Consider the following 23,580-nt stretch of genomic DNA (forward strand, 5'->3'; position numbering starts at 1 on the left):
ATTATGGATGACGGAGACCGTATTAAAATAGGAGGCTTTGAAACAGAGCCTGTTTACTATGATTACTATTATTTGGAATCGCTTTAACAACTGTCTATATAGAGTTAGCTAATAAAGAATATTCCACATCTCTCGCAAAGTGTGTATTTGTCATTGGGCCCTGTACAGCTCCATATCCTTGTGACAGCGTAGACATACAGGGATGTATGGCTCATACGGCTACCAAATCAACGACATAGGGCTTACTGATTCTTAGCTCCTTGGGTAACTTCAGATATGATACACAGCATGTACTTCTACACTCACGATGCCAGCTCATCTCCATGTAAGCAAAACCCCGTTTGCCTCGCGTTTTGGTAGGGAGACTGCTTATGTTTTGCAAGATTTAATAGAAAAAGTGGAGCTATGAACGACATGAGGAAATAGAAATATTGATTTTAAGGCCAGGGCTACCATTCGATTACTGTTCGCCAGCCAACTCTTTCCGGATGGCCTTCATCGCCGGAATATTGGCCACCGACGGCGCCGGGGTGACGGCGCTGGGGGTGTTTGCGGGGGTCGCCGGCACCGCGCGGTTTAGAGCAATGTGGCTCTTCACCAGATGGCCGGCTGCCAGGGCTGCGCACAGCGACAGCTCGCCCGCCATCACCGACGCGCAGATAATGCGTGCCAGCTTCTGGGCATTGGAACCAGGCACATCTCTGTGCGGGCCGCGGCAGCCCAGCATGTCCAGGCAGGCGGCCTGCGGCGGCAGTGTCGTGCCGCCACCGATAGTGCCGACCTCAACACTGGGCATACTGCACGAGATGCGCAGGTCGCGGCCGTCATTGGCCGGCTCCATCAGCGTGATGCAGGTCGACGACTCGACGTTCTGTGCCGGATCCTGGCCCGTGGCCAGGTAGATGGCGGTCAATGTGTTGGCTGCATGGGCGTTGAAGCCGCCCATGGCGCCGGCCATGGCCGAGCCGATCAGGTTCTTGGAGATGTTGAGCCGGCACAGGTCGTCGACGGTGGTCTTCAGGACCCTGCGCACGACGTCGCCGGGAATCACCGCCTCGGCCGCCACGGACTTGCCGCGGCCGTCGATCCAGTTGATGGCCGCCGGCTTCTTGTCCGTGCAGTAGTTGCCCGATACCGAGATGATCTCGCAGTCCGGGAACTGCTCCTGGATCAGCACCAATGACTTCTCGCAGCCCTTGGAGATCATGTTCATGCCCATGGCGTCGCCGGTAAAGGTTGTGAACCGCACGTACAAGAGCCGTCCGGCCAGCGCCACCTTCAGATTCAGCAGCTTGGCAAACCGGCTCGTCGACTGGAACGCATCGCGCACCATCGCAAAGCCCTCCTCGCTCTCCAGCCAGATCTTCAGCTCGCCCGCCCTCACCACATCGGGCATCTGCAGGCACGGGCCGCGGGTCATACCGTCGCGAGGTCAGAACCGTGCGAGCTCCGCCGCCCAAAGTGATTGCCTTGCAGCCACGCGATGTCGACGCGACCAGGGCGCCCTCGGTGGTCGCCATTGGGATATGCAGAAGCTCGCCGTCAATCCGGATCGGGACCTGCAACGCCCACGGGCAACGGCATGATGCCGATGACGTTCTCGCAGCACTGGCCAGTGAACCTTCGAGTAGTCGTAGTGGTGGTACGGCAGCTTCGACGTCTCCAGGGTGCCGGTCTTGGAGGCGCGCGAAATGATCGCCCGCCGCATCTTGATCGCGCGGATGTCGTCGTTCAGCTTCTTCTCCAGCGCATATGCAGGGATCACGTTCGCCTGCACCAGCGTCATCACCTCCGCATCGTTCAGCATCTTGGCGCCCTCCGACTCCAGTACTACCTTGCACACCTCCAAAGACCGCACGTGCTCAGGGTCCACCTCGGGCGAATGGGCATCGGCCTCCTGAAGCGCCTGCTTGCCGTGCGCGCTGACCAGCATCGACGGCGACCGCTTCAGGACCATGTCCGTGGTCGAGTCAATGCGCGGTACGAGGGACGACAGTGCCGAGGTCGAGTGCAAAGCAATGCCGTGCGCAGGGGCGCCCTCGCTGCTGACCCCACCGCGCAGCTTGCGAGTGGCCTGCTCAATACGCTGGGCCGTATCCACCGACGCACGGAACCGGTATTTGCGGTCGAAGCCGCGCTGCGCTCGGAGACTGCATCCTCAGTGTATCCGTCGTCGGTCGAAGCCACGCTTGGCGCGCCGCTCGACGACCGCACTGCATCGTAGAATTCATGGCTGGCACCATACCTGTGCGCGGCAGGTCCCACCGCCGCGCCCCTGAACATGGCCAGGTAGATGTTGGCACCCAGCGAAATGGCAACGATCAAGGCCAGAACTGCAATAATAACGCCAGACGTGTTCAGCATGTCAATCGGCAGCCCGCTAGGAGCGCTGTGGGTACCCGGCAGTGCCCAATTGGCGACCGGCAGGATAGGTCACTTGCACAGCGCGCGGCTTGCTGCCGGCCACCAGCGGCACCAGATGCTTTGCCAGCTGGTTGATCATATCGTGCTTGGTCATTGGCATCCAGAGACTCGGTAGTCACGCTGCTCTGGACGCCCCAGCCCAGGGACTTGGTCAGGAACGAGGTCGACATAACACCAGACTCGATGACCGAAATCAGAATAAGCCCGCCCAGCACCAGCGACTTGAGCCGCCAGATAGTTTTGTTCTCGCCACGCGCCTCGTCGTCCGTCAGCGCCTTCAGCACAATCTGCTTGTACAGCGCCGGGCTGGCCTCGTCGCCGACAACATCATTCTCAAAGGTATCCGTGATGCTGGATCTCGACGCCTGCTTTCTGCCGTGCGCGCGCACCCGAATCACGTCCAGCTTCAGCGTCAGGATAGCCGTGTACAGCGTGAACAAGAAGAAGCCGTCAAACAGAAGCAGCAGAGAGGACACCACGCACATCTCGTACAGCTGCCCGACGCGCGAGCACACGCCAATCGCCAGAATGCTGATTTCGAAAAGATAGTCCTTCACCAGCCGGCTCGCACACTTGTCCACTCCTCGAGTGATTTGCGATTGGATCTGCGCCGGAGTCGCAGTCGTATGCACATCCCCATTGGCCGCCTCGCCAGATTCCGCATTGCCAGACGACCCCCGCCTGTTCATGCGGTCCCCATACGCTGCCAGCAGCACCGAGCGCGTCAGTGTCAGCGACTTGTCAAAGCCCACGCAGATAATCAGGAACGGCAGCGCCTCCGTCAGCAGCACCGCGCTGATTTTGACCCCCAGCAACTGCGCGACCAGGATCGCAAATACGAATGCGGAGAAGCCCGAGAACATCACCGACAGCGCCAGCGTCACCTGCGACCCGTACCGCCGCATCGTCGCAAACGTGTTGATAAACGTCGCAAACGTGATCGCGTAGCTCATAAACACCAGCAGAACCTCGCCTACCGTGGCCTGCCCCAGCAGCAGGTACACGCGGTTCACAACCTGCAGCAGGACCGTGGGCCTGCCACTGCTGTGCATGTCGCTTGACGCATCGCCTGCATCCAGAAGCTGCAGACCGCTCTCTGCCAACATCTTGCCCACGCCTGACGTCCACTGCTTTGCCATAGCGTGCTGCTCGTCGGTGGTGGCATTCAGTGCAAACACAAGCAGCGATTGTGGGGACCTGTGAATAAGCAAATAGCCAAAGTCGGGGTTCACAATTTGGTTCACTTGGCATATCGGCCACCAGTGCTACATCCGGATTCACTGGCGACATTGCCAGGCACGAGCCCTGGTCATCCCTGGCGCACACATCGGCAAACGCGATATCTGCATATTGCACGCCGCCGGGTATCTTGGCCGACTGGATTTTCTTGAACACGCCCGAAATGTTCTTGACATTATTTGTCTGCACCGTCTGGGACCGGGTCGAAATCGAATTGTGCACGGATACTGTGTACAGCTGGAGCTTGTGCGCCGAGCCCTCTGAGGCTTCGCTGAGGCTGAAGGGAGAGGAGGCGCTGGCCCGTGAGTAGTTGATAGAGTGCGTCGGGAACATCGTGGCCCTGTCGCCGTTGGAGAAGAGCTTGTCCTGCTTGACCGACTGCCACACGAAATAGCACGCGCACACCACCGCAATTGTGCAGTACGCAATGGTTTCAATGGGACTGCGAGCCACACGCCGGGCGGCACGCGAGATTACTCGGGTCATTGTCTCGGAATCTCGCTAAAAAATAAAAAGGAGCTTTAAATAACGGAGGGAGGAAGGGAGAAGCGGGAAATAAAGATTGCAAAAAATATTAATGAGGCAAGGCGTGCAGATTCAGAAGCTAGAAGACAGGGGAGGGGAGCAAGTATAAGAAAAACCAAAACAACTGGCGGTCTCTTCTGAAAACAGTCCCCCATTAAATGGGAGTTGGGTCCGGCTTTTGAGCGGTTGGGGAGTATGCTTAGAGAAATCTTGTCGAGATATCCAAAAATACTGCCTCTTGATTTGCCAAGAGTTCCATGACGACCTGTCATTGTCTTGTCAGGCGAGACAGGTGGAGTATTTCAACCGGAGAACACCGGGGGGAGCCAGCCGCTCTGGCCTCCGGCGAGATCGATCCTCTCTAGAGACCGCTGGGTATACACGAACCAGCAGCCTGGTCGCAGGGCTGGGACAGAATTGTGCATTGCGTGAGGGGGAAGGCGCGTAGCACAGCCATCAATGCGATCACAACTGCTCTTATCGATTGCCACTCGGGATCAAATCAGCTGATCGCCCAGTCGGACCGCACGCTCTGTTGCTGACAGAGATAGAGCTGATGTCGCCTGTAATGCCTGGTGGAAGGTACGAATGGCCGCTCCAGCATAGCGTATACATACTATCCAGTCCAAGCCTACGAGTACGTGTCTATGCAAATAGAAATCAGCGCAAGTGACAATGTGCACTGAACGCTGTGTCATTTTGATTGACATTTGCAGCTGTCGTACAATGGAAAATGCAGCATTTTACTCGACGGTTTGGGCAAGACAGTAGCATTTATTTCCGCACAAACATTGCTGCTGTGGCTATACATATGGCCATGGCAGACCAAGGATATGCATAGCTGCGTTGGTGGGCAGTGCAGTATACTTGAGACAGCACGCTGCTTATGTATAGTAGAGCTCAATGTTGGTGCCATCATGCACCTCGTAGTCGTCAAGCGTGATGTTGTCTTTAAACACCGAGTTCCACCGCTTCAGCGTGATCTTCTCGGGTCTCGTGCCAGTCATGGCCGCAATCAGCTTCTTGACATCGCCAATCTTGTCAGTCGGGCTAAGTTTCTGATTTGATCAGTAATCCGTTATCGGCACCTGGGCGTCCTTGTTCACACGCGCTATCATTTTATCCTATCGCAAAACCAACTTACTTGCACTTTACATGGACCTTCTTGCCCAGGCGGTCGTTGCAGATAATCTCGATCATGGCTACTGGGACAAAGGGAAATGGGGGGCGTTTTTCCTGCTGGAAATAATTGGAAAACGTTCCTGGGTGACTGTTAACTAAATAGAAAGTAGCTGGCAAGGCGGGGAGCCCGGAGCGCTGGTGCACGGCCACCCCGCTCCAGCGAGATGTGCGCGATGGCCGACGCTGGGCTGATTATGGGTGCGTGATTGGCTGATCGTGGGGTATCCCCCGGCCAGCGGACCACCGGGTCAACCAAAGATCCACGTCTCCTGAGGAATTGCGTTTGCCAGTTGCAGACCTGGCTGAACCTGTGCCAGCGCTTTCTATAAGGGGGTTTTCGCTGAAGATGACTCAATGGCCCTTTCACATGGACCGTCCCAGAGCGAGCCAATGGACGCCGGGGGGTTTCACGCGGCAGCGGCCCAAGCGGGCATGTGAAGAAGCCGCCTGCGGGCAGAGCACAATGGGAATTCATCGAATTGGCTTATCTCTTGAGACTGCTTTTTCTATTTTTCCAGCTTCCATGCACCCGGCCATCGGAGAAATTGGCTGCTTTCTGACAGATGCGCGCAGGTCCAGGGCTAATGATATTTTCCGGTGCCCAGCAGCGAGATAGCTGGGTTTCAGGTGCTGGCGGCGACTAAGAGCGAGATAAGCATTTCGCTATAAATACCGGGGCATGTTGCCGCCGGGCATTGCAGAGCCGACAACTAGCAAACCACCCACTAGCACACATCTTTTTTCTGATTCCCTATAACCATGTCGAACGTTACATCCGCTGCCATTGTCGAGGCTGAGGAGCGCCGCTTCCAGGAGCAGGTCGCGCAGGTCAAGGAGTGGTGGAACTCGCCCCGCTTCCGCGGCATCACCCGGCCGTACACCGCCGAGAGCATCGTCTCGAAGCGCGGGTCCATCCAGCCCACCTACCCGTCAAACGACCAGGCCAAGAAGGTGTTTGCGCTGTTTGAGAAGCGCTTCGCCGAGCGCACGCCGTCGCACACATTCGGATGCCTGGACCCAATCCAGGTGGCACAGATGGCCAAGTACCTCGAGACCGTCTACGTGTCTGGCTGGCAGTCGTCGTCGACGGCCAGCAGCAGCAACGAGCCGGGACCGGATCTCGCCGACTACCCGATGGACACGCTGCCCAACAAGGTCGACCAGCTGTTCAAGGCGCAGCTGTTCCACGACCGCAAGCAGAACGAGGAGCGCATGGCGCTGCCCATCAGCGAGCGCGCCAAGCTGCCGTTTGTCGACTTCCTGCGGCCCATCATTGCCGACGCCGACACCGGGCACGGCGGCATCACCGCCAACATGAAGCTGGCCAAGATGTTCGTCGAGGCCGGTGCGGCCGGAATCCACATCGAAGACCAGGCTGCGGGCACCAAGAAGTGCGGGCACATGGCCGGCAAGGTGCTGGTCCCGGTATCCGAGCACATCAACCGCCTGGTGGCCATCCGCGCGCAGTTCGACATCATGGGCACCGAGACGCTGCTGATTGCGCGTACCGATGCTGAGGCAGCGACTCTGCTGACCAGCAACATTGATCCGCGCGATCACCCGTTCATCCTCGGATCGACCAACCCGAGCCTGCCGCCGCTGGCCACCGCCATGAACCAGGCGCAGGCCCGCGGGCTGACGGGCGCCGACCTGGAGCGCATCGAGAAGGAGTGGAGCGACAAGGCGGGCATCAAGTCGTTCTCGGAGGCCGTGGCCGACTGGGCCAAGCAGCAGGGGGCGTCGGCCGCTGCCATCGCCGAGTTTGTGGCCAAGGCCAACAAGCTGTCCAACATTGAGGCCCGTGCGCTGTCCATCAAGACCTTTGGCGGCAAGGCCTCCGAGATCTTCTGGGACTGGGACGCCCCGCGCCCGCGCGAGGGCTACTACCGCTACCGCGGCGGCACCCCCGCCTGCATCATGCGCGCCATTGCCTACTCGCCCTACAGCGACCTGCTGTGGATGGAGACCGCCAAGCCGATCCTGAAGCAGGCCGAGGAGTTCGCCACCGGCGTCCGCGCCGCGTACCCCGAGCAGTGGCTCGCCTACAACCTGTCGCCGTCCTTCAACTGGGACGCCGCCGGTCTCACCGACGCCGACATGGAGTCGTATGTGCCTAGCCTCGGGAAGCTCGGCTTCGTCTGGCAGTTCATCACCCTTGGCGGCTTCCACGCCACCGGTCTGTCGGTTGATGTCTTTGCCCGCAGCTACGCCAAGCGCGGCATGTACGCCTATGTTGACGGCATCCAGCGTGCTGAGCGCGCCAACGGTGTCGAGACCCTGGCCCACCAGAAGTGGTCGGGTGCCCACTACGTCGACGGGCTCATGTCCATTGCCTCCGGCGGTGTCTCGGCCACCTCCGCCATGGGCGCTGGTGTCACCGAGGCCCAGTTCAAGTAAACGGGCTTATCGCTGTAATGTGTCTTCCATTAATGTATCCATTTTCCTCTCATCTCACCACCTGGCGCCAGTGATGAGGTCACTGGACATGGTGTATCCCCCTCCTTGTCGGACAATGGCGAGTGTTTGGTGCTGTCAGCCACTTGAATCGGCAGCAGTGCTAGATGAAGCCCCTCCTTCGTCCCCGCCTACAGCCCGTGCAGTCACCCCTTGTCTTTTTCTTTCTCCTGCCTCATTCTCCTGAAGGCCAATTGCGACTATTACTTTTAATTCTGAAATGCCCTGGAACACGCGTGCCCGCAGCCCCAGCAACGCCAGCTATTCTGGCCCCATCACACGCAAGCGCCAGAAGGTAATCGACCAGCAGAAGGAGCACCGCGAGCGCCTCAACAGTATCCTGCACTCTGGCAGTTTCCCCGAGCTACCCACACTGCCCCTGCCCCGCCTGCTCATGCAGCGGCGACTGCGGCAGCTCCCCCAAAGCACGCTCTCCTTGCGCCTGCTGCCGGCAACGCTGACCGGCGAGATAGTGCGCTCGTCCTCGCGCATCTACAACGCCGGATTCAGCGCCGACGGCAGTCTGTTCTATCAGAGCTCGCAGGAATTCAATGTCAAAATCTACAAGGTCGACGGGAACGCACGCCTGCGGCACATCGAGACCATGCAGGCCGACTACGGCCGGTGGACCGTGACCGACACCAAAATCAGCAGCGACAACGAGTTTGTCGCCTATTCAGCCGACGACTCGGTCCTGCAGATAGGCAGGCTGGGCGAGCATCCGCAGTCGTATGATTTGTCGACAGACGACCTGGAGCCCGACCAGGAGAGCCGCATCATTCGGTCCGCCGCCAGTGTCTGGTCGCTGGCGTTCTCGCCGGCCCGCGGCCATATCGCTACGGGAAACAGCGCTGGCGATATAGCGCTGGCGGATTTTTCCTCGCGCAAGCGGCTGTTTCTCGTGCGCGCGCACTCGGAAGACGTCAATTCGATTGCCTTCTTTGAATCACACAATCCGCATTTGCTGTGCTCGGGCGGAGACGACTGCACGATCCGGCTTTGGGACACCCGCATACGGCCCAGTTCGGATTTGCCTGTTGGCAACTGGCATGGACATACCGAAGGCATTACACATGTGGCAGCAAAGGGCGATGGGCGGTACTTGGTCAGCAATGGAAAGGACCAGAAAATGAAGCTGTGGGATGTGCGCAAAATATCAAACAGCAAGAGCGCCTCCAACCACCTGTACACGGCCTTCGACTACCGGTACTACCATTATCCGCACAACCCGCAGAGGGTCCAGGCCGCCAACGACCTGTCTGTCATGACATACATGGGCCACACAGTGTACTCCACTCTGATCCGCTGCGCGTTCTCGCCGCTGCATACCACTGGCCAGCGGTATCTCTACACGGGATCGGCTGACGGCAGCGTGTACATATACAATCTCGATGGAACGCTTAGACATAAGCTCTATACCGAAATGGGCGTGCGCCGCAGCCAGTTGGGCGTAGCTGTGCGCGATGTATCATGGCACCCAAGCCAGTCGCTCTTAACATGCACGTATTGGACAGAGACATTCAGTGGCATAATGCGGTTCGACCACCATGAAGGAGAGTCGGTGGAGATTATTGACAACACTGTGCCTTACCCACAGTCCAACGATGAGTTTGACTCGGACTCGGATAGCTCCAATATCCTGTCCTCGCCCGGCCGCATGGTGTTTATATTCCCATTCTGAACCCAACGTGTAGCATTAAATTAAAACAATGTATATATGATGCCATATGTGGATGCTACTGCGCATACGTGTCCAGCTCAGGATCTCCATAGGCGACAAACTTTCCTGACAGACTGTGGTCCGCATACAGGGCTAGGTTGCCAATGACGCGCCCCGGTAGCTCAGCACCAATCTTATTGCCATTAATGTGGTTGAGCGCCGCAGTACCTTCTTCGCCAGACCGCTCGGCGCCATCAATAACCAGATCAAGCATGTCGGTATCGGCGATTCCTGGGTCAATCACAACTGCCGTAATGCGCGGCTCCTCAAGCCCCAGGAGCTCATTAACATGGTTCAGTGCGGCCTTGGACGCCCCGTAGCTCGACATGTTCAAGAACGGGACCTTGCTGGCAATCGACGTCAGGTTTATAACCCGGCCCTCCGTCTGGCGCAAATGCGGCAGGGACTTCTGGATCATGCCAACCGGTGCAACGACATTGATGGCCAGGATTTTCGACCACCCACCTAAATCTGTGGTCGCGACCTTTCCGTACGGCTCTACCACGGCGGCATTGTTGACCAGGGCGACCAGGGTGCCGGTTTTCACTGCTGCAGCCACGGCTTGCTGCTGGACAGCTTCGTCGGTGACGTCTCCGATGACTGGAATAAACTTGGCCGTGTCCGATAGCTTTGGGGCCTCCTCCTCAAGGGCAAGCAGCGCGTCGCCATTAAGGGCTAGCCCGACGACAGACACATCCTTGGACAGCAAATAAAGTGCAATTTGTCTGCCGATGCCGCGTGAGGCGCCAGTGACGATGACAATGTTGTTCAAGCTCATAGTGGCCAGGAAATACGATTATTGAAGGTATATTGGTTTGCAGGTAGGGCGGTGAGAGGAGGGACTGCGTAGTATGCGTCATTTATAGCCGTCGGGACTATTGGTGGTTCCCCCCGGGTGTTAGAACCGTGCCATTTTGGTGTCGGTCTTTTTAAGAAATAGGAAAAATGGCCGGAATCGACTGACAAGCGGATCTGCTATCCTAATTTTGCAGGCATGATGGGCATGAGTGATGGTGCGGTATGCATGTATTGCTTGCATACATATGCAAGATCCGCATGACCTTTGGATTTTGCCCGTAATGTCACCTAACATGACTGTTTCATCCGATCAATTAATTGCTGATTATTAAAACCAATGCATAAACATAGATATTTGATTCACTGACACCCCCATGAGTCACAACCACAGGCACCTTGGCGAACTATGAGCCCAGTTACCCGCTTAGCTATCAACACAGCATATTCCACTGTACTCCATTTACCAGCCTGCGTGTTGCTTAACAGCACGTCAGTCCAAGCTACGTAACACATGCACACACACTAGCCATGCTCTGACCCGGTCACCATTTAGAAAACATTGCCATTTAAAAGATGCATTTCCTATATTGTCGTCTATCCGCCATGCATAGTCGAAATGAAAAGAACCTTGTCCTTGTCCTGCACCTGGTAGTCATTCTCGCCCTCGACCTCCCAGTCGCTGTCGTTGATCATGACCAGGACGCCGGGCCGCACGGTGTTTTCGGTCGAAAATAGCTGCGGCTTGTCGGCAACCAGGTTGTCGCGCACATACAGAATCACCTGGCGCACGGTCGTCGGCTTACCATCGGCTGTGGCCGGCAAGGACACGGTGGCCTGCCTGACCTTGTCCTTCATGATCAGCTCGAGGCCACCGGAAAACTCGACATCCACGGTTATAGACATGGTAAGAAAGAATATCGGAGAAGAAAAAGTAAAAATGTATGGAATGAAAAAATCATGAAAAAAAGATCGTTAAAATGGTACAACATCGAGATGGAGAACCTTTACCACATTTTGGGCAGGGGCGTTAACAGACAGATGACGGGGAGCGGCATTTCTTCAAAAGTTCTCCTTGTTATAGTAGAACTTTGTGCCCTCCTGGCCCTCGCTCGACCACTTCTTGGCAGCGCTCTCAATGGACGAGCCAAGCTTGACCGGGCCGCAGAAAAACACGCCGACGTCGGTCGCCGGGTGCTTGTGGGCCACAGCCTTGAAAATGGCGTCCATGTTCGGGCGGCCAAAGTTGGTCGGGCTGCGCAGCCCCGTGATCGGGTCCAGCTCGCCGTTGTTCAGATGCAAATGCTGGGTCTGCATTTCGTTCAGGCGGCCGGTCAGGTACGTGTGGATCTCGATCATCTGCTCGCCGTCGTTCCGCCCCAGATAGTACGTGTGCATGTCCGCGTCGGTCTCCATCCGCATGTCCTCCTCCTCCTCAATCGCCTTCAGCAGATCCTGGAACCACTCGAATGACTTGGTGTCCCGCTGCACCCAGAAGAAATACACCTTGCGCAGCCGGAACGCCCCCTCTGGGTAGCTCAGCCGGTACCAAATCGACTTGAGCACCGACGCAAACGGCGTGCACCCGATGCCCGCGCAGAACAGCATCGCAATCTCGTGGATTGAACACGTCCTCTGACGCCGACCCAAACGGCCCGTCAATCAGCACCTGCGGCAGCACATTTGCCTGGGCATGCGCCACCGGCGCAACCGGCGGTGGAGTTGCCACCTCGCCGCTCACGATCGCCTGCAGCTCCTTCATATCCGCCTCGGGGGTCGGCGCCGCGGGATCCGGCTCTTCGCCCTGCTTCAGGTAGTAGTCCTGCAGCTGCTTCAGCGACGGCATCGGCGGCACCGGCGGGCCCCCACGCATGTCCATGTTGTGGTACGGGCCGCGTGCATCCGACGCCTGCGACAGACGCGACTCCGACCCCGGCGTCATATAGTACGACAGGCGGCTCAGCAGGCCCGAGCCCGCCCGGCTCCGCCGCCCGTTCGTCAGGCGCGGCACCGGCGGCAGGCTGTCCGACTGGTCCACCAGCAGCATCGTGTTTGGGCGGTTCGCCGACAGCGCCGTGTTCTTCCGCCGCCGCGGAATCGGCGCATACCCCATGCTCGGCCGGCTCTCCGCCTCCCCCGCCGGAACCGCCGGGCGCTGCCCCTCGGTATTCCGCTCCTGCTCCTTCGACTGCTCCAGCGCCTTCCAGTGGTCGCCCTTCGCGCCCAGCGCCTCGGCAAATGCGCGTGTCCAGTCGCCCACCACGCGAATATGCACAGACACATAGTCCTCCTCCGGCGCGCTCGTCAAGGTAAACGGGTGCCACTGCTCAGTCGACACCGCCGGGCAGTTCAGGAACGCATACTGCCCGGCCTGGCCCTTGAAGCCCGCTGGCTTGCGGAATTGCACCTCAATGACCTTGCCCGGATGCAGAATCACCTTCTGCACCTTCATTGCGTTGGCACGCCGGTGAGCCCGCCACTCGCGCGATAGCCGCTCAAACAGATACAAGACGCCGACTCGCCACCCAGTACTTCCAGAAGGTCGCGCCGCTCTTGCAGTACGGCGGCGTGTTGGGCTTCAAGAGACAGAACGCCCCGTGGATCGAAAAGCACGCAAAGTACACTACAAACAGATGGTGCACGTTCCAGAACAGATTGAAGTGCTTGCGGCGCACCTTGGTGTACCCGGTCACGCCCATCAGCAGAATGCACAGCATCATAATGTGACCGGTCAGGCCGTGGCCCGTCGCAAACAGCAGCTTCAAGTACGGCGTCCCCGTCTGCTGCGACACCACGTAGTAGTTGTGGTAGTGCGAGCCGGCGTGCACCAGCGTGAAAAACACTATCGAGTAGCCGATCACCTGGTGGAACAGAATTGCGTGGTCGAACGGAATAATGCGGTTCAGCGGCGTCTTGCGGATCCACGAAATCACAGTCCGGCACACCGGAAACAGCACCAGCGCCGTGTCCACGTGCAGAGCCAAGGCCGCCGACCGCGCCGTCAGAAATCCCACCCCCAGCATCTTGTGTGCGTTCTGCCACAGCGGGTTGTACTGGTAGTTGACCAGGGCCACGGCATAGATGATCACCTGTATCGCCAGCCAGAACCCAAGGTACACGTATTTTTTGCCGTCATTAATCATCCAGAGCTCGAACCTGTGCAGCAGCGTTGGCGAGTGCTCCCGAACGCTCAGGGCGCCCGTGTTTCGCAAGTCGAGCATTGTGTTCGTTTCAAATAAAATAAAATAAAAAAGGTGTGTCGGTATGGAAAAGAAGATGGAAAAAGAGGTAGAAGTATAGAAAATATGAACGGAGGGGAAGAGAGAGTGCCGAAAGCACCAAGCAAGAGCAGAGGACGTGAGCTTGTATTTAAAAAAAAAATAAACCAACAATAGAGCGGACGCTGTTTTTTTAATTCGCTTTTTCGAAAAGGATCCCCCTTTCCTTTCTGAATCGGCCTGGCCGAGTCCATTTTTATACCTGCAGGCTCCCCCTTCTCGCTTTCTAAAAATACAGATAAAAAACCGGACTTGCTGGCCGGCACGCATTCATTGACATGCCTCTGGCCAACCATTCTCCGCACCAAATCCGCTTGGCGCACACGCATCTAAATAGAGGCTCCTCAGGCCGAAGTGAGCAAAAGCGCAGCACTGCGCTCTTCTGCTCTCAAAAAAAGAGTAGACAATTGCAAGTCCAAACATCATTCCGTATTGTGCGACACAGCGGATGTGTTCTGGTATTGCGCGAAGTCAGTGTTGGGCGGGAAAATGATACAAAAAACAGGGATGTGTCTGGTCGGTGTTGGGCAGGGAACCATGAGGCTGGCACAGCGTTGCCAATCACAATCGGCCGCTGAAATTCGCCAAGGTCGGACGGAGAGGCGGGAATTGGAAGAACAGGCGGAGACATGGATGATCGCCGCCATGGGGTATCAGACTAGGAAATCTGGAACCTCATCTGCCAGCATGCGGTCTATGTCGCCCACTGTCTCCTGGCGCCGCGGCCGTTTGCTCGCACCGTGTACGTCTTTGCTATGCAGCATAGATGCATCCTCTGCACGTCTATGCTTAAGGCCGTGTGGGGATTCTAGAAAAAGAAGACCGTGTTAGAAACGAAATGCCGCATTTTATCCCGGAATGAGTTCTCGGCCTATTCATAGGACATGCACGCTTACCTGTGCCCGCATACGATGACGATGGCCTGCTCGCTGATGACGCAGCCCGGCAGCCCGTCGGCCAGGCTGCATCCAGCACGCTCAGCGGGTACTCCTCTCCGGCCACACCATCCCACATTTCCGCCAGCCGCTGCATCCTGCTGCCACCACCGCCCGCATCAACGCTGCTCTTTGCATCATCAGCGCCCAGCTCAGCACGCTCCAGGGCGCAAATAACGCCAGCCATGGGGGAATCTGCAGTTTCCGGCGCCTGCTCAACACGCGCATGGATCGCCGCGCGCTGCTGGCCAAGCAGTCCACGCAGGCGCTTCAGGCGCGCAACACGCGCTCCCTGCGCATGGATCGCCGCTTCCAGCCTCGGCAGATCGTCTTTGACTTTGGGAAGCGGCAAAGTGCCAGCTCCCTGCAGCCTGAAGTCACTGTGGCCTGTCGCCTAAATGCCCATGCAGAGCCGTGACGCCCACTGCTGCCATGCGCGCCATTGCCTGCAGATCCAGAGATGTGCCCAGGAACGGCTGGACGCGGTTCTGCGCCAGCCACGTCGCCCACACCCTAGCCGGTGCCAGCCGCAGGTCGCGGATTCCGTCGAGCCGCACTGGGACCGTCCGCTGCTCCACCACAGCATCAGCCTGCTCGATGGCTGCCCGGTGCGCATCCACCCACCCACTGGTCGCCGCCCACAGTCCCCGGGCCTCCTCAGGCCAGCTTCTCCAGCTCCTGCTGCACCTCGGCGGCACTAGCCTCGATTCCTGGCACGGCAACAGTGCCGGGGCATGCTGAGTTGAGGGCTCGGCGCATCGAGCGGAATGCATGGCGTGTCTTGTCGCGCTCCTCGCGGGCGCTGCCTATTTCGGCTCGCAGATCCTGCTCGGCTCGCCGCCATGCAGCCTGCGCTTGCATTCTGTCTCTTGTCCAGCCGCGCATACCGTGCCCGGCAGCTCGCCAGCGCCTTGCTTATTTGCTCGTGCTGCTGGTGGCTCAGCTTGCCGCGCTCGCCGATTGGCACATCGGCCACAGGCGTGTTTCAGCGCCGGGCGCCATGGGCCATGCAGCAGATGAAGCGCCGTGTGTTTCGCCAGCGTCCACAGCATCTCCTCGAACCGCACTCCGCGGCACTCGTCCACGTAGGACCGCCGAACCGGCACGTCTGCGGGCCAATTCGCTGTGTCCTTTTTGAACTCCTCCAGCCACTTGAACGAGTGTGACCGGAAATCCCGCGACTGCCGTGGATCGCATACAGGCCAGCAGTCAAAGAACTCGCGCCTGAATCGCCCCGCATCCAGCTGTGTGAACAGAAAGTGCAGGATCACCTCTGCTGCCTTGGTGTGGTAGATGCCGTTCTCAAACACTGTGGGCTCCAGAGCCAATCCCGAGTATGCGCCTGTGCATGCGGCCGAGGGGTCAAACCCCATGCAGAGCAGCACCTGCCAGAACTCTGCCCGCCGAGCTGGATACAAGTGATCTGATCCGACCACCGACTCCATGTATAGAAATCGATCTACTACTGAAGATGCTGTTAGCATACATGCATGCGCTGCTTCGAATGCATCCGACACCCCAGCCTTGCTGTGCAGTCTCAGAACAAACTTCATTTCATAAGTAGGATAGACCGGAGCCAAGGAGCACAAACCAGCACAGGGCAGTTGCTACGAACTGTGAAAGAAACAATCATTGGAACAAGAGCAACGAGCACACCCGGTTCATACCACATGCATGCACCTCTTTACATCGTGTTAAACCTGTACGCGGTTGCCTTTACGACCAGAGCAATCCAGCTTTGCTGGCTGCCCACCCTACTGAGTGCACCCACAAACGAGTACAAAGGGATGGCCGCCTATTATAAAACCGCTGTCTATGTATGCCCCACAAGACACGCACATGCACGTTCTCTGTATGCATCTGCGTCTGACAGTAAATAAGGGCCCGGTGCTGCTGCTGTGGTCCCCTGACACGCTCTGGCAATGCCAATTGCCCCGCCAAAGACCGTTTTGCTTTCTCCCTGTGCTATTCGTACGCCTTGGCGATAGCGGCCTATGCCTCAACCCTTTTACTAGATAACCATCATCGACCGGCTCACTAAACTAATAGTGCCCACTGGACTGCATTGAGGTACCTACCGAAAGTGTTAATAAAAAGCTTGGTGAATGCGCAAATTGAAGAGTTGGAATGAAGTGAGGTAGCAAATACTGAGGCACTTGAAGAACGGCTACAAAGCCGATCATATAATCAAATCGGGCATACAGGGATTACGCCTGCATTGACCCCGAACAAAGCCGATTCGTATCGGCCAGGATATGTAGACGGCTCATTCATTTATTGTGGATATCTGTATGGAATACCATGCGTTTATATTTGAAGGTGGAGCTTTTGTTCAAAGAGGAAAGCAATGCCATTAAAAGAAGTTCGAGACCCCAGCAGCAGCCATGGCAAAAGCTGCTGCCAACAGTAGAGAGAATCCAGCATGAATGCTACTAGCAGCACTATTCGCTAGACTAGTTTTGCCTACCATTGACATACGACTGGAGGTCCATCACGCGTGCAAGGATTATGATCATTAGATAGAGGTCACAAAGAAGTTGACCCCAATCAGCGTCATGTTGTTGTTGGCGAAGTAGTTCTTCATGTCAAACTTTTCACGCAAAGCAGAGACACCTCAAGCCAGGAATCTCTCCCCGGCTGCTCCTGCAAGTGCGAAAACATAAACTGTCGAGCCGCACTCTGGGATTTTTGCCCCGAGATATGGTGTTGCTGTTGAGTTGCCCTTGGATATGTCGCTTCCCGGAATATTGACAACCAGCCAGTTGCGTGTCAAGCCGTTTGAGCGAACGAAAAATGTATAGTCATCCGCTTCGACAAACGCTAGAGTGTAGAACTTTGATGGCTCAGATTCATAGACGACTGCTGGCTCAGTTGAAGTATCGGCTGGGGTTAGGATGATTCCGCTATCGACTGTCCTGTTGTATGACACGTAGAGCTTTCCCTTGGGCTGAAAGGTGGTTGGAAACTCTCCGTGAATAGTTTTTGACAGCTCCTGATAAACGTTGATAGGCGATTTAGGGTCATAGGGGATACCAGTATCGGCATTAGCGCCAAAGGCACAGACGAGGGCAGTGAGAATGGTAAAAGTGCGCATTTTGTGGTTTTGATCAATAGGAATTATAGCAAAATGAAAATGAAGGAAGTAGAGGTATACTGGAAGGGCTGCCTGCGTTGCCAGCTGTGAAAGGAAGCAATCCCAGAGGTAAACCCCAAGGCACTTTGGAAACTTCCATTTCTACATAGCCAAGATTGAAGAGGAACCAACTTCCACTTTAGGACATTTTAACGAATGACCGCTCCATTTGTTTGGTTTTCTGCTGAAGATGCAGCTCTTGATTTCCTTCCCTGTTTGATTTCACTGCAAAAAGGTGAAATGGTCTCCCAAGTTTAATGCAGATGATGACGGAACCCTCCAGCCGCAGATGTAGAACATCGCCATTGTTGGCCAAGATATGATGCTTTGACACAGTAGAGTTGCTGCATATATTTAACTCGTTTAATTTATCTATGCAGCTGAATTGGTGTTTGGCATTTGGTGTTTAATGTTTGGCCGATACCCTTAGCCCAGTACCATTCCACAAACAGGAGCGATGATGGCAGTCATGGTATGCTGGATCTACAGTTAGCACAATCGCTATTCAGACTGGGAGATAATGTGGTCATAATCAGGAGCGTTCATCTTTCCTAGGGGCTCAGGAACATGGATTTCAGCGACCTTTATCACTGGCTCTGCCTGTATCCACATTAGTCCTGTATTTGAGTTATCCCTGGGCGAGATCCTTGCTCTACAAAATGGATTCCTTCATTTGGCACACCCTTCAATATAAGACTATTTAGCTTCTGTTTCAGTATCAGGGAAAGGCATCACGAGTGTATCACAAAATACCTCATTGGCAAGTAGAGAGGCAGGAGTTGCGTAAACTACGATCTTTTCAAGATATTGACGCGAGCCGTTTCGTCAGATGCCATGTAAAGAATATATAGTAATTCTTAGAAGGCATCCTAGACGAGTACCGTCATCGCTCTCCGGTATCCAACAGTCTCACTTATTTCATTTGCGGCGATGCAGAGAGCCAGTGCATGGGGGCTCTGTAGGGAACTCATTCTTTTTGCCATTCTCTGTCCAAATCTCAATGGTGCTATGAACCGTAGAGGGGATGCACGCTATCCCTGTGAGGACTCGGGATATAGCAGGCAGAACATCGGGAGAGCCATACCGGCATGTGCGACGGGTGCAAGAAATTCAGATAACGCGCCAATTGTGGAGCTCTGGGATATGCCAGCCGGTGGAGATTCTGACATGGAGTAGTGTTCCATTTGGTTCTATGGGCGTTTTGAACAGTGGTTCTGTTGTTCAGACGTACTTTCTCTCGCAAAGTCGTGCCTATCGGGTGGCGGGCATGTTAATCACCTCCATGTGCACGCTGGAAAAACTCGCCTCTTCTCATCCTGCTATTTCTTTCGTTTCAATATATCAGACAGCACGGTCTTTGACACTGGTATGTTTGGAGAATTAAAGCTCCACCTATAAACTAACCTGAACAGTGGGTCAAAACCACAGCCTTGTTGTCGATGCTTTCATCGTTGTACACCAGGATAGTGTCTTCGTATGGATAATGGCGGATGTGGCGCCATCAGAATGCTCAGCTACATCCTCAAATTGCGATAGCGTTCGACCCAGTGCAGTCTCCGGAAGCCCAGTCTGACCTGCGGTCCACTTCCATCCCAGGGTCGACTACAGGCCAGCCCTGTTTCCTCGTGGGGTTGCCACAGTGAACTCTGTGCAAGACGCTGCAAGGCCACAATGAACATACATCCAAAATCCGCATCATGGCATCCTTGGCCAATTGTATCATGCTCGATCTCTGATGTTTTATGCGAGTTTCTGATAAAACCTCTGTGTTCGTTTGCCAAGAGCCATTATTTCAAAAAAAAAAAATTTGATCGCCAAGATATCACAGACAAATCGGACTTTCCGACCTTTCGCAAACACTCGGAGCTAAATTTTGCAAGGTGTAAAAACCTCTAGACCACAATAGGCCCGCATATTGGGACCACTATATAAAAAGCTTACTCAGACGCTGGGTCTCGATACACTGCAATAGTTTCTTAACAAACCAAAAAATATGGACAGCGAATTCCTGGGCGCAATCAAAAGCCAGACGATCCCGATGCGGTCGTTTGACACAATCGCGTGCTTCACCAATATCCCCTACGTCTTCTTCTACGAGAACACGCACGCTGCACCCGACTTCATGCCCACGGATCTTCTGAAGAAATCATTGTACAAGACCCTTGCCGACTTCCCGTTCCTTCTCGCCGATATCACCACCGATAACTGCGGACGCGGCTACTTGACAGTCAATGCCGATAGCCTGAATCTGCCTGACCTCCAATGCTCCACCAGCCAAATCACGTATGGGGAGTTGAAGGCGCAAAAATTCGCGTGGTCAGCGTGGCCAAAGAATACGGTGACGGCAGAGTTCCTGGCGGAACGCGATGCCCATGGGCGTCTGAAGATGGTGCACATAAACATTGTCAGGCTTGCAGATAACTCGGGCCTGATATTGTTCGCCAATGTGCATCACTATGCGATTGACGCCAAGGGCAGCTTCGAGTTCCTCAACCAGTGGGCAAGGAACTGTGCGCAGATGCAAGGTGTGACTACAGGAATTCCAAGCCACACCCGTCATTTTTGACCGAAAAGTCATAATGGAGAGCCTGCCGGAGGTGCGGCGCCAGGGCAGCCTGACGACCAGGGGGATATTCAGAGAGCGCAGCATTCTGGCTACCCTGCTTGCGCATATCCCGATGGATAAGTACGTGTCTTCGGCAATCAGTGCACTAGGCGACGGAACCACCCAGGGCCATATCTTCCGCATTATGCGCACCACCCTCGATACACTGCGTGCTGATCTCCAGGAATTCGTACCAGAGGGCACGCGGATCTCCGACAACGACATGATTGTGGCTTTGGTTAGCAAGACAATCGGACAGAGCCAGAACGAAGCATGCAAGAGAAGCTGGCTTGGAGCCGCTGGAGCAAAGCTGGCAAGTGTGCTGGGCTGGACGACCGACCAGCCCGTAGAACTGGCTGTAGACACTCGCCGGCACCTGGGCATCCAGGGGTATGTTGGCGGGGCGCTGATTATACAGCACTTCGTCAATCCACTGAAGGAGGTCTATGCGCCGACGACGCTCGAGGGGCTGGCAAAGATCGTCGTGCGCTCACGCAATACAGTGGATAATATCGATGCTGGGGTTGTCCGCGACTATGTTGACATAACTGAGGAGAATCCGCAGTATATGTTCCGGCTGACAGCACATTCGACGATGCACGGGAAGCTTGCGAGTTTCTCCAACCACAGCCGCGTCAACATGTATGGCGTGGATTTCGGCAATGGCGCGCCAGCGTGGGCGAGTCCGACGCTGAACTATCCAGCCAGATTCACCACGATTCTGGCCAGCCCGCCGCCATCCAAGGACATGCTGGTGTACATTACGATGGAAAAGCCAGTCATGGCAAAGATACTCGAGAACAGATTTTTCATGGATAGAGCAGAGCTAGTATATTGATTATTTCTTGGCCGTGATCTTCTGGTACATTTCGTCGATCTGCGCACGGTAGTAGTCGCAGGCGACATTTCGCTTGAGCTTGAATGTCGAGGTCAGCAGAGCATTGGTCTCAATGTCGAAAGGCACAGGTTCGACAAACACGGCCTTGATGATCTCGAAGCCCTGCAGCTTCGACTTGCGGCCCAGCTGCACCAGCTCAACCAGCAAAGCACCGACGACCTGCGCGTCCTTGCACAGCTCCTCCAGCGTGGCCTCCTTGTTGCCCACGAGCTTGTGGGCCCACGGCAGGAAGGTCTCGGGATCCGGCACCGCCACAGCTACCAGAATCGGACTGCAGCGAGTCGCCATGCACATAGACCTGCTGCACCAGCGGCTGCTTGGTATAGACATTTTCCAGGTGCTCCGGCGCTACGTACTCGCCCTGCGCCAACTTGAAGATATTCTTGCGGCGGTCAATGATGCGGATGTTGCCGTCGGGCAGGAACTCGCCAATGTCGCCGGTCAGCAGCCAGCCGTTCTCGATGGTCGCTGCAGTGCTGGCGTCGTCATGCAGGTAACCGGCAAACACATGCGGGCCGTATACCAGCAGCTCGCCACGCGGGTTGGGATCGGTCGACAGATAGCTCATCTCGGGGCAGTCGCGCAGGCGGATATCGACGCCCGGCAGTGGCACACCAACATGGCCAGCAGTGTTCTCTTCCATCAGACACACAGTGGCCGTCGCATTGCCTTCGGTCTGCCCGTAGCCCTCCAGGATCGGGCACGCGATGGCTACGCGCAGGAAGCTTAGCACCTTGGCGTCGATGGGCGCGCTTCCCGAGATCATAAACTCCAGCTTTCCGCCAAAGAACTGCGCGATCTTGCGGCAGACAACGCGGTCCCAGAACGCATGCGTCACCGTGCCTCCGGGCTGCTTCAGCTTCTTCAGCTTCTGCGAAATCGCCGTGCGCGCAATCATACCAGCTATGCCTGGCGCGTAGATCGTCGCTGCTGTGATCCGGTCGTAGATCCGGTTGAACAGCCGCGGAACGCCGATCATGATGGTCGGCTGCAGCGCCTGCGCGTCCTCGGCGATGCGCAGCACGTCGCCCGAGTAGTACCCGACAGCACCGCCACCCAGTAGCCCCACGTAGTTGATGTTGCGCTCGTAGCAGTGTGCCAGCGGCAGGAACGACAGATACACACACCCGTCAGTCGGCGTGCTGTGGTACGCGGCCTTTGCCGAATACGTGTATCCAGCATGCGTCGAAATTGCCCCTTCGGGTTGCCTGTTGTGCCGCTCGTGTAGCACACTGTGCAGATATCAGACGGCTTCGGCGGCTCAGGCTGAGTCGGCTCAGCGCGCCCCATGGCCGTCACCTGGTCGACATCCAGCAGGGCCACGCCCTTCGACTCGGCCCACTCGTGCAGAACCCGCACCGAGTTGATTGTAAACGGCATAGCTGCTGGGTTGCGCGCATGCGTAGCAAACGTGTCCATGCAGACGATCGCCTTCAGGCACGGGATCTTGTCCTTCAGTCGCAGCAGCCGCGGGATCTTGTCAATCGAGCACACCACCACCGATACCTCGGCGTGGTTCAGAATGTACTCCACCGACTCTGCTCCCAGCGTATCATACAGAGCCACTGAGTACTTGCGCGATCGGAACCCGCCGAACTCTGCCAGCATCCACTCCGACCTGTTGGTTGCATAGATGCCCAGCGCCTGCGCACTGCGTGCCGACTCAGTCGACACGTACTTGCTGAACACGTGCTCCAGGCCTGAGCCAAAACTGTCCAGCAGCTCGCGCCCCTCCGCATACGTCTTCCACTCGTACCTGCCGAATGCCTGCGTCCGCACGTTGAACGTCCGCATGCCGATGAAGTTGCGCTGTGGCCACTTGCTCATCGCCCGCTGCAGAACCTCCCACAGGGTCGCCACCCCGTCGAAGTCGTTCGTCAGCTTGCCGTCCGGGTAGTCTCGATGCCGCATAATTGCCGAGTACCCGGGCTCTGCCGAGTTTGGAACATACTGTGACCGCTGTCCGATCATCGTGTAATTGAAAAATAGAGTTCAGATAACAGGTGAGGAATAAAAAAGGGTGGGTGAGGGAGAATGCGAAAGAAAAGGGCCAGGCTGACAACTGTGCCCGCTTTAAATAGACCGGTTGCAGGTGGCTTTTGTGTTCCTCGGTCTACGGCGCAAAACAGGAGAATATTTGGTCGTCTCCATCCCGCGATGCCCCCGAGGAAGAAGGATCGCCCAGCAAGCCAATTCAAATGCGGCATATGCTGCTGCAGAGCGCCAGCCTTCTTTATCTGGCTCCAACGATTGCTTTAATGGCCATTCCAAAGAAAACCGGGTGCTGCATCACATGCCAACCAATACACAAACGAGGAATGCGCTGCCCCGCGTTGCCGGTTAACCTTTTCACGAGCCTCCTGCATTGACCAGAAGGCGGTGCAGAAGGGGA

General features: G+C 56.2%; 11 protein-coding genes across 11 annotated transcripts; 3 read left to right on the forward strand and 8 right to left on the reverse strand.

The window, feature by feature from the left end:
* Positions 1 to 133: 133 nt before the first annotated feature.
* DL89DRAFT_269709 (uncharacterized protein) lies at positions 134 to 4,275 on the reverse strand. The gene is made up of 8 exons (XM_040888391.1): positions 3,713 to 4,275; positions 2,544 to 3,621; positions 2,422 to 2,509; positions 2,110 to 2,333; positions 1,647 to 2,086; positions 1,597 to 1,621; positions 1,440 to 1,559; positions 134 to 1,396 (listed from the first exon to the last, which is right to left on the reverse strand). The coding sequence occupies exons 1-8, from the start codon at positions 4,147 to 4,149 to the stop codon at positions 461 to 463; spliced, it is 3,348 nt and encodes a 1,115-aa protein (XP_040741201.1). The 5' UTR covers positions 4,150 to 4,275; the 3' UTR covers positions 134 to 460.
* Positions 4,276 to 4,942: 667 nt separating this feature from the next.
* DL89DRAFT_269710 (ubiquitin-like protein) lies at positions 4,943 to 5,496 on the reverse strand. Its single transcript, XM_040888392.1, has 2 exons — positions 5,333 to 5,496; positions 4,943 to 5,238 (listed from the first exon to the last, which is right to left on the reverse strand). The coding sequence occupies exons 1-2, from the start codon at positions 5,386 to 5,388 to the stop codon at positions 5,073 to 5,075; spliced, it is 222 nt and encodes a 73-aa protein (XP_040741202.1). The 5' UTR covers positions 5,389 to 5,496; the 3' UTR covers positions 4,943 to 5,072.
* A 435-nt stretch (positions 5,497 to 5,931) lies between these two features.
* DL89DRAFT_269711 (isocitrate lyase) lies at positions 5,932 to 7,858 on the forward strand. The gene has a single exon (XM_040888393.1). It carries the CDS (start codon positions 6,130 to 6,132, stop codon positions 7,765 to 7,767), a length of 1,638 nt encoding a protein of 545 aa, XP_040741203.1. The 5' UTR covers positions 5,932 to 6,129; the 3' UTR covers positions 7,768 to 7,858.
* A 103-nt stretch (positions 7,859 to 7,961) lies between these two features.
* DL89DRAFT_269712 (WD40 repeat-like protein) lies at positions 7,962 to 9,516 on the forward strand. The gene has a single exon (XM_040888394.1). It carries the CDS (start codon positions 8,045 to 8,047, stop codon positions 9,503 to 9,505), a length of 1,461 nt encoding a protein of 486 aa, XP_040741204.1. The 5' UTR covers positions 7,962 to 8,044; the 3' UTR covers positions 9,506 to 9,516.
* Positions 9,517 to 9,532: 16 nt separating this feature from the next.
* Positions 9,533 to 10,322, reverse strand: DL89DRAFT_279022 (NAD(P)-binding protein; the record flags this gene model as incomplete). The annotated part of the gene is made up of 1 exon (XM_040889542.1): positions 9,533 to 10,322. One exon carries the CDS (start codon positions 10,320 to 10,322, stop codon positions 9,561 to 9,563), a length of 762 nt encoding a protein of 253 aa, XP_040741205.1. The 3' UTR covers positions 9,533 to 9,560.
* Positions 10,323 to 10,782: 460 nt separating this feature from the next.
* DL89DRAFT_269713 (ubiquitin related modifier 1) lies at positions 10,783 to 11,280 on the reverse strand. Its single transcript, XM_040888395.1, has one exon. It carries the CDS (start codon positions 11,243 to 11,245, stop codon positions 10,937 to 10,939), a length of 309 nt encoding a protein of 102 aa, XP_040741206.1. The 5' UTR covers positions 11,246 to 11,280; the 3' UTR covers positions 10,783 to 10,936.
* Positions 11,281 to 11,401: 121 nt separating this feature from the next.
* On the reverse strand, positions 11,402 to 13,560 carry DL89DRAFT_275725 (uncharacterized protein; the record flags this gene model as incomplete). Its single annotated transcript, XM_040889344.1, is given in 4 exon segments — positions 11,402 to 11,972; positions 11,992 to 12,026; positions 12,486 to 12,833; positions 12,865 to 13,560. The coding sequence occupies 4 exon segments, from the start codon at positions 13,558 to 13,560 to the stop codon at positions 11,402 to 11,404; spliced, it is 1,650 nt and encodes a 549-aa protein (XP_040741207.1).
* Positions 13,561 to 15,154: 1,594 nt separating this feature from the next.
* Positions 15,155 to 16,445, reverse strand: DL89DRAFT_56028 (uncharacterized protein). The gene is made up of 2 exons (XM_040891810.1): positions 16,320 to 16,445; positions 15,155 to 16,014 (listed from the first exon to the last, which is right to left on the reverse strand). The coding sequence occupies exon 2, from the start codon at positions 15,995 to 15,997 to the stop codon at positions 15,359 to 15,361; it is 639 nt and encodes a 212-aa protein (XP_040741208.1). The 5' UTR covers positions 15,998 to 16,014; positions 16,320 to 16,445; the 3' UTR covers positions 15,155 to 15,358.
* Positions 16,446 to 16,812: 367 nt separating this feature from the next.
* On the reverse strand, positions 16,813 to 17,517 carry DL89DRAFT_269714 (uncharacterized protein; the record flags this gene model as incomplete). The annotated part of the gene is made up of 4 exons (XM_040888396.1): positions 16,813 to 17,005; positions 17,031 to 17,032; positions 17,083 to 17,142; positions 17,212 to 17,517. Coding segments are annotated over 4 exons (468 nt in total), but the record flags the coding sequence as incomplete, so codon positions are not given.
* A 2,161-nt stretch (positions 17,518 to 19,678) lies between these two features.
* DL89DRAFT_324633 (uncharacterized protein) lies at positions 19,679 to 20,985 on the forward strand (the record flags this gene model as incomplete). The annotated part of the gene is made up of 3 exons (XM_040891473.1): positions 19,679 to 20,210; positions 20,260 to 20,924; positions 20,965 to 20,985. The coding sequence occupies 3 exons, from the start codon at positions 19,679 to 19,681 to the stop codon at positions 20,983 to 20,985; spliced, it is 1,218 nt and encodes a 405-aa protein (XP_040741210.1).
* Positions 20,986 to 21,085: 100 nt separating this feature from the next.
* On the reverse strand, positions 21,086 to 23,035 carry DL89DRAFT_269715 (acetyl-CoA synthetase-like protein). Its single transcript, XM_040888397.1, has 3 exons — positions 22,420 to 23,035; positions 21,481 to 22,396; positions 21,086 to 21,422 (listed from the first exon to the last, which is right to left on the reverse strand). Exons 1-3 carry the CDS (start codon positions 23,013 to 23,015, stop codon positions 21,129 to 21,131), a joined length of 1,806 nt encoding a protein of 601 aa, XP_040741211.1. The 5' UTR covers positions 23,016 to 23,035; the 3' UTR covers positions 21,086 to 21,128.
* Positions 23,036 to 23,580: the final 545 nt, after the last annotated feature.

Source organism: Linderina pennispora (assembly GCF_002104995.1).
Source record: "Linderina pennispora strain ATCC 12442 chromosome Unknown DL89scaffold_13, whole genome shotgun sequence".
In the NCBI taxonomy this organism is placed as follows: domain Eukaryota; kingdom Fungi; phylum Kickxellomycota; class Kickxellomycetes; order Kickxellales; family Kickxellaceae; genus Linderina; species Linderina pennispora.

Excerpts from the sequence above, each read along its gene's own strand:
- DL89DRAFT_269710 (XM_040888392.1), bottom strand. The coding sequence starts at position 5,388 with ATGATCGAGATTATCTGCAACGACCGCCTGGGCAAGAAGGTCCATGTA. Across the intron at positions 5,239-5,332 it reads AAGGTCCATGTAAAGTGCAA|CCCGACTGACAAGATTGGCG; the intron begins GTAAGTTGGTTT and ends TCAGAAACTTAG.
- DL89DRAFT_269709 (XM_040888391.1), bottom strand. The coding sequence starts at position 4,149 with ATGACCCGAGTAATCTCGCGTGCCGCCCGGCGTGTGGCTCGCAGTCCC. Across the intron at positions 1,622-1,646 it reads CTGGAGACGTCGAAGCTGCC|GTTCACTGGCCAGTGCTGCG; the intron begins GTACCACCACTA and ends GACTACTCGAAG. Across the intron at positions 1,397-1,439 it reads TGGGCGGCGGAGCTCGCACG|ATGCCCGATGTGGTGAGGGC; the intron begins GTTCTGACCTCG and ends CCGTGCCTGCAG.
- DL89DRAFT_269715 (XM_040888397.1), bottom strand. The coding sequence starts at position 23,015 with ATGAGCAAGTGGCCACAGCGCAACTTCATCGGCATGCGGACGTTCAAC. Across the intron at positions 21,423-21,480 it reads CGCTGGTGCAGCAGGTCTAT|ACCTTCCTGCCGTGGGCCCA; the intron begins GTGCATGGCGAC and ends CCGGATCCCGAG.
- DL89DRAFT_269713 (XM_040888395.1), bottom strand. The coding sequence starts at position 11,245 with ATGTCTATAACCGTGGATGTCGAGTTTTCCGGTGGCCTCGAGCTGATC.
- DL89DRAFT_269711 (XM_040888393.1), top strand. The coding sequence starts at position 6,130 with ATGTCGAACGTTACATCCGCTGCCATTGTCGAGGCTGAGGAGCGCCGC.
- DL89DRAFT_269712 (XM_040888394.1), top strand. The coding sequence starts at position 8,045 with ATGCCCTGGAACACGCGTGCCCGCAGCCCCAGCAACGCCAGCTATTCT.
- DL89DRAFT_56028 (XM_040891810.1), bottom strand. The coding sequence starts at position 15,997 with ATGGAGTCGGTGGTCGGATCAGATCACTTGTATCCAGCTCGGCGGGCA.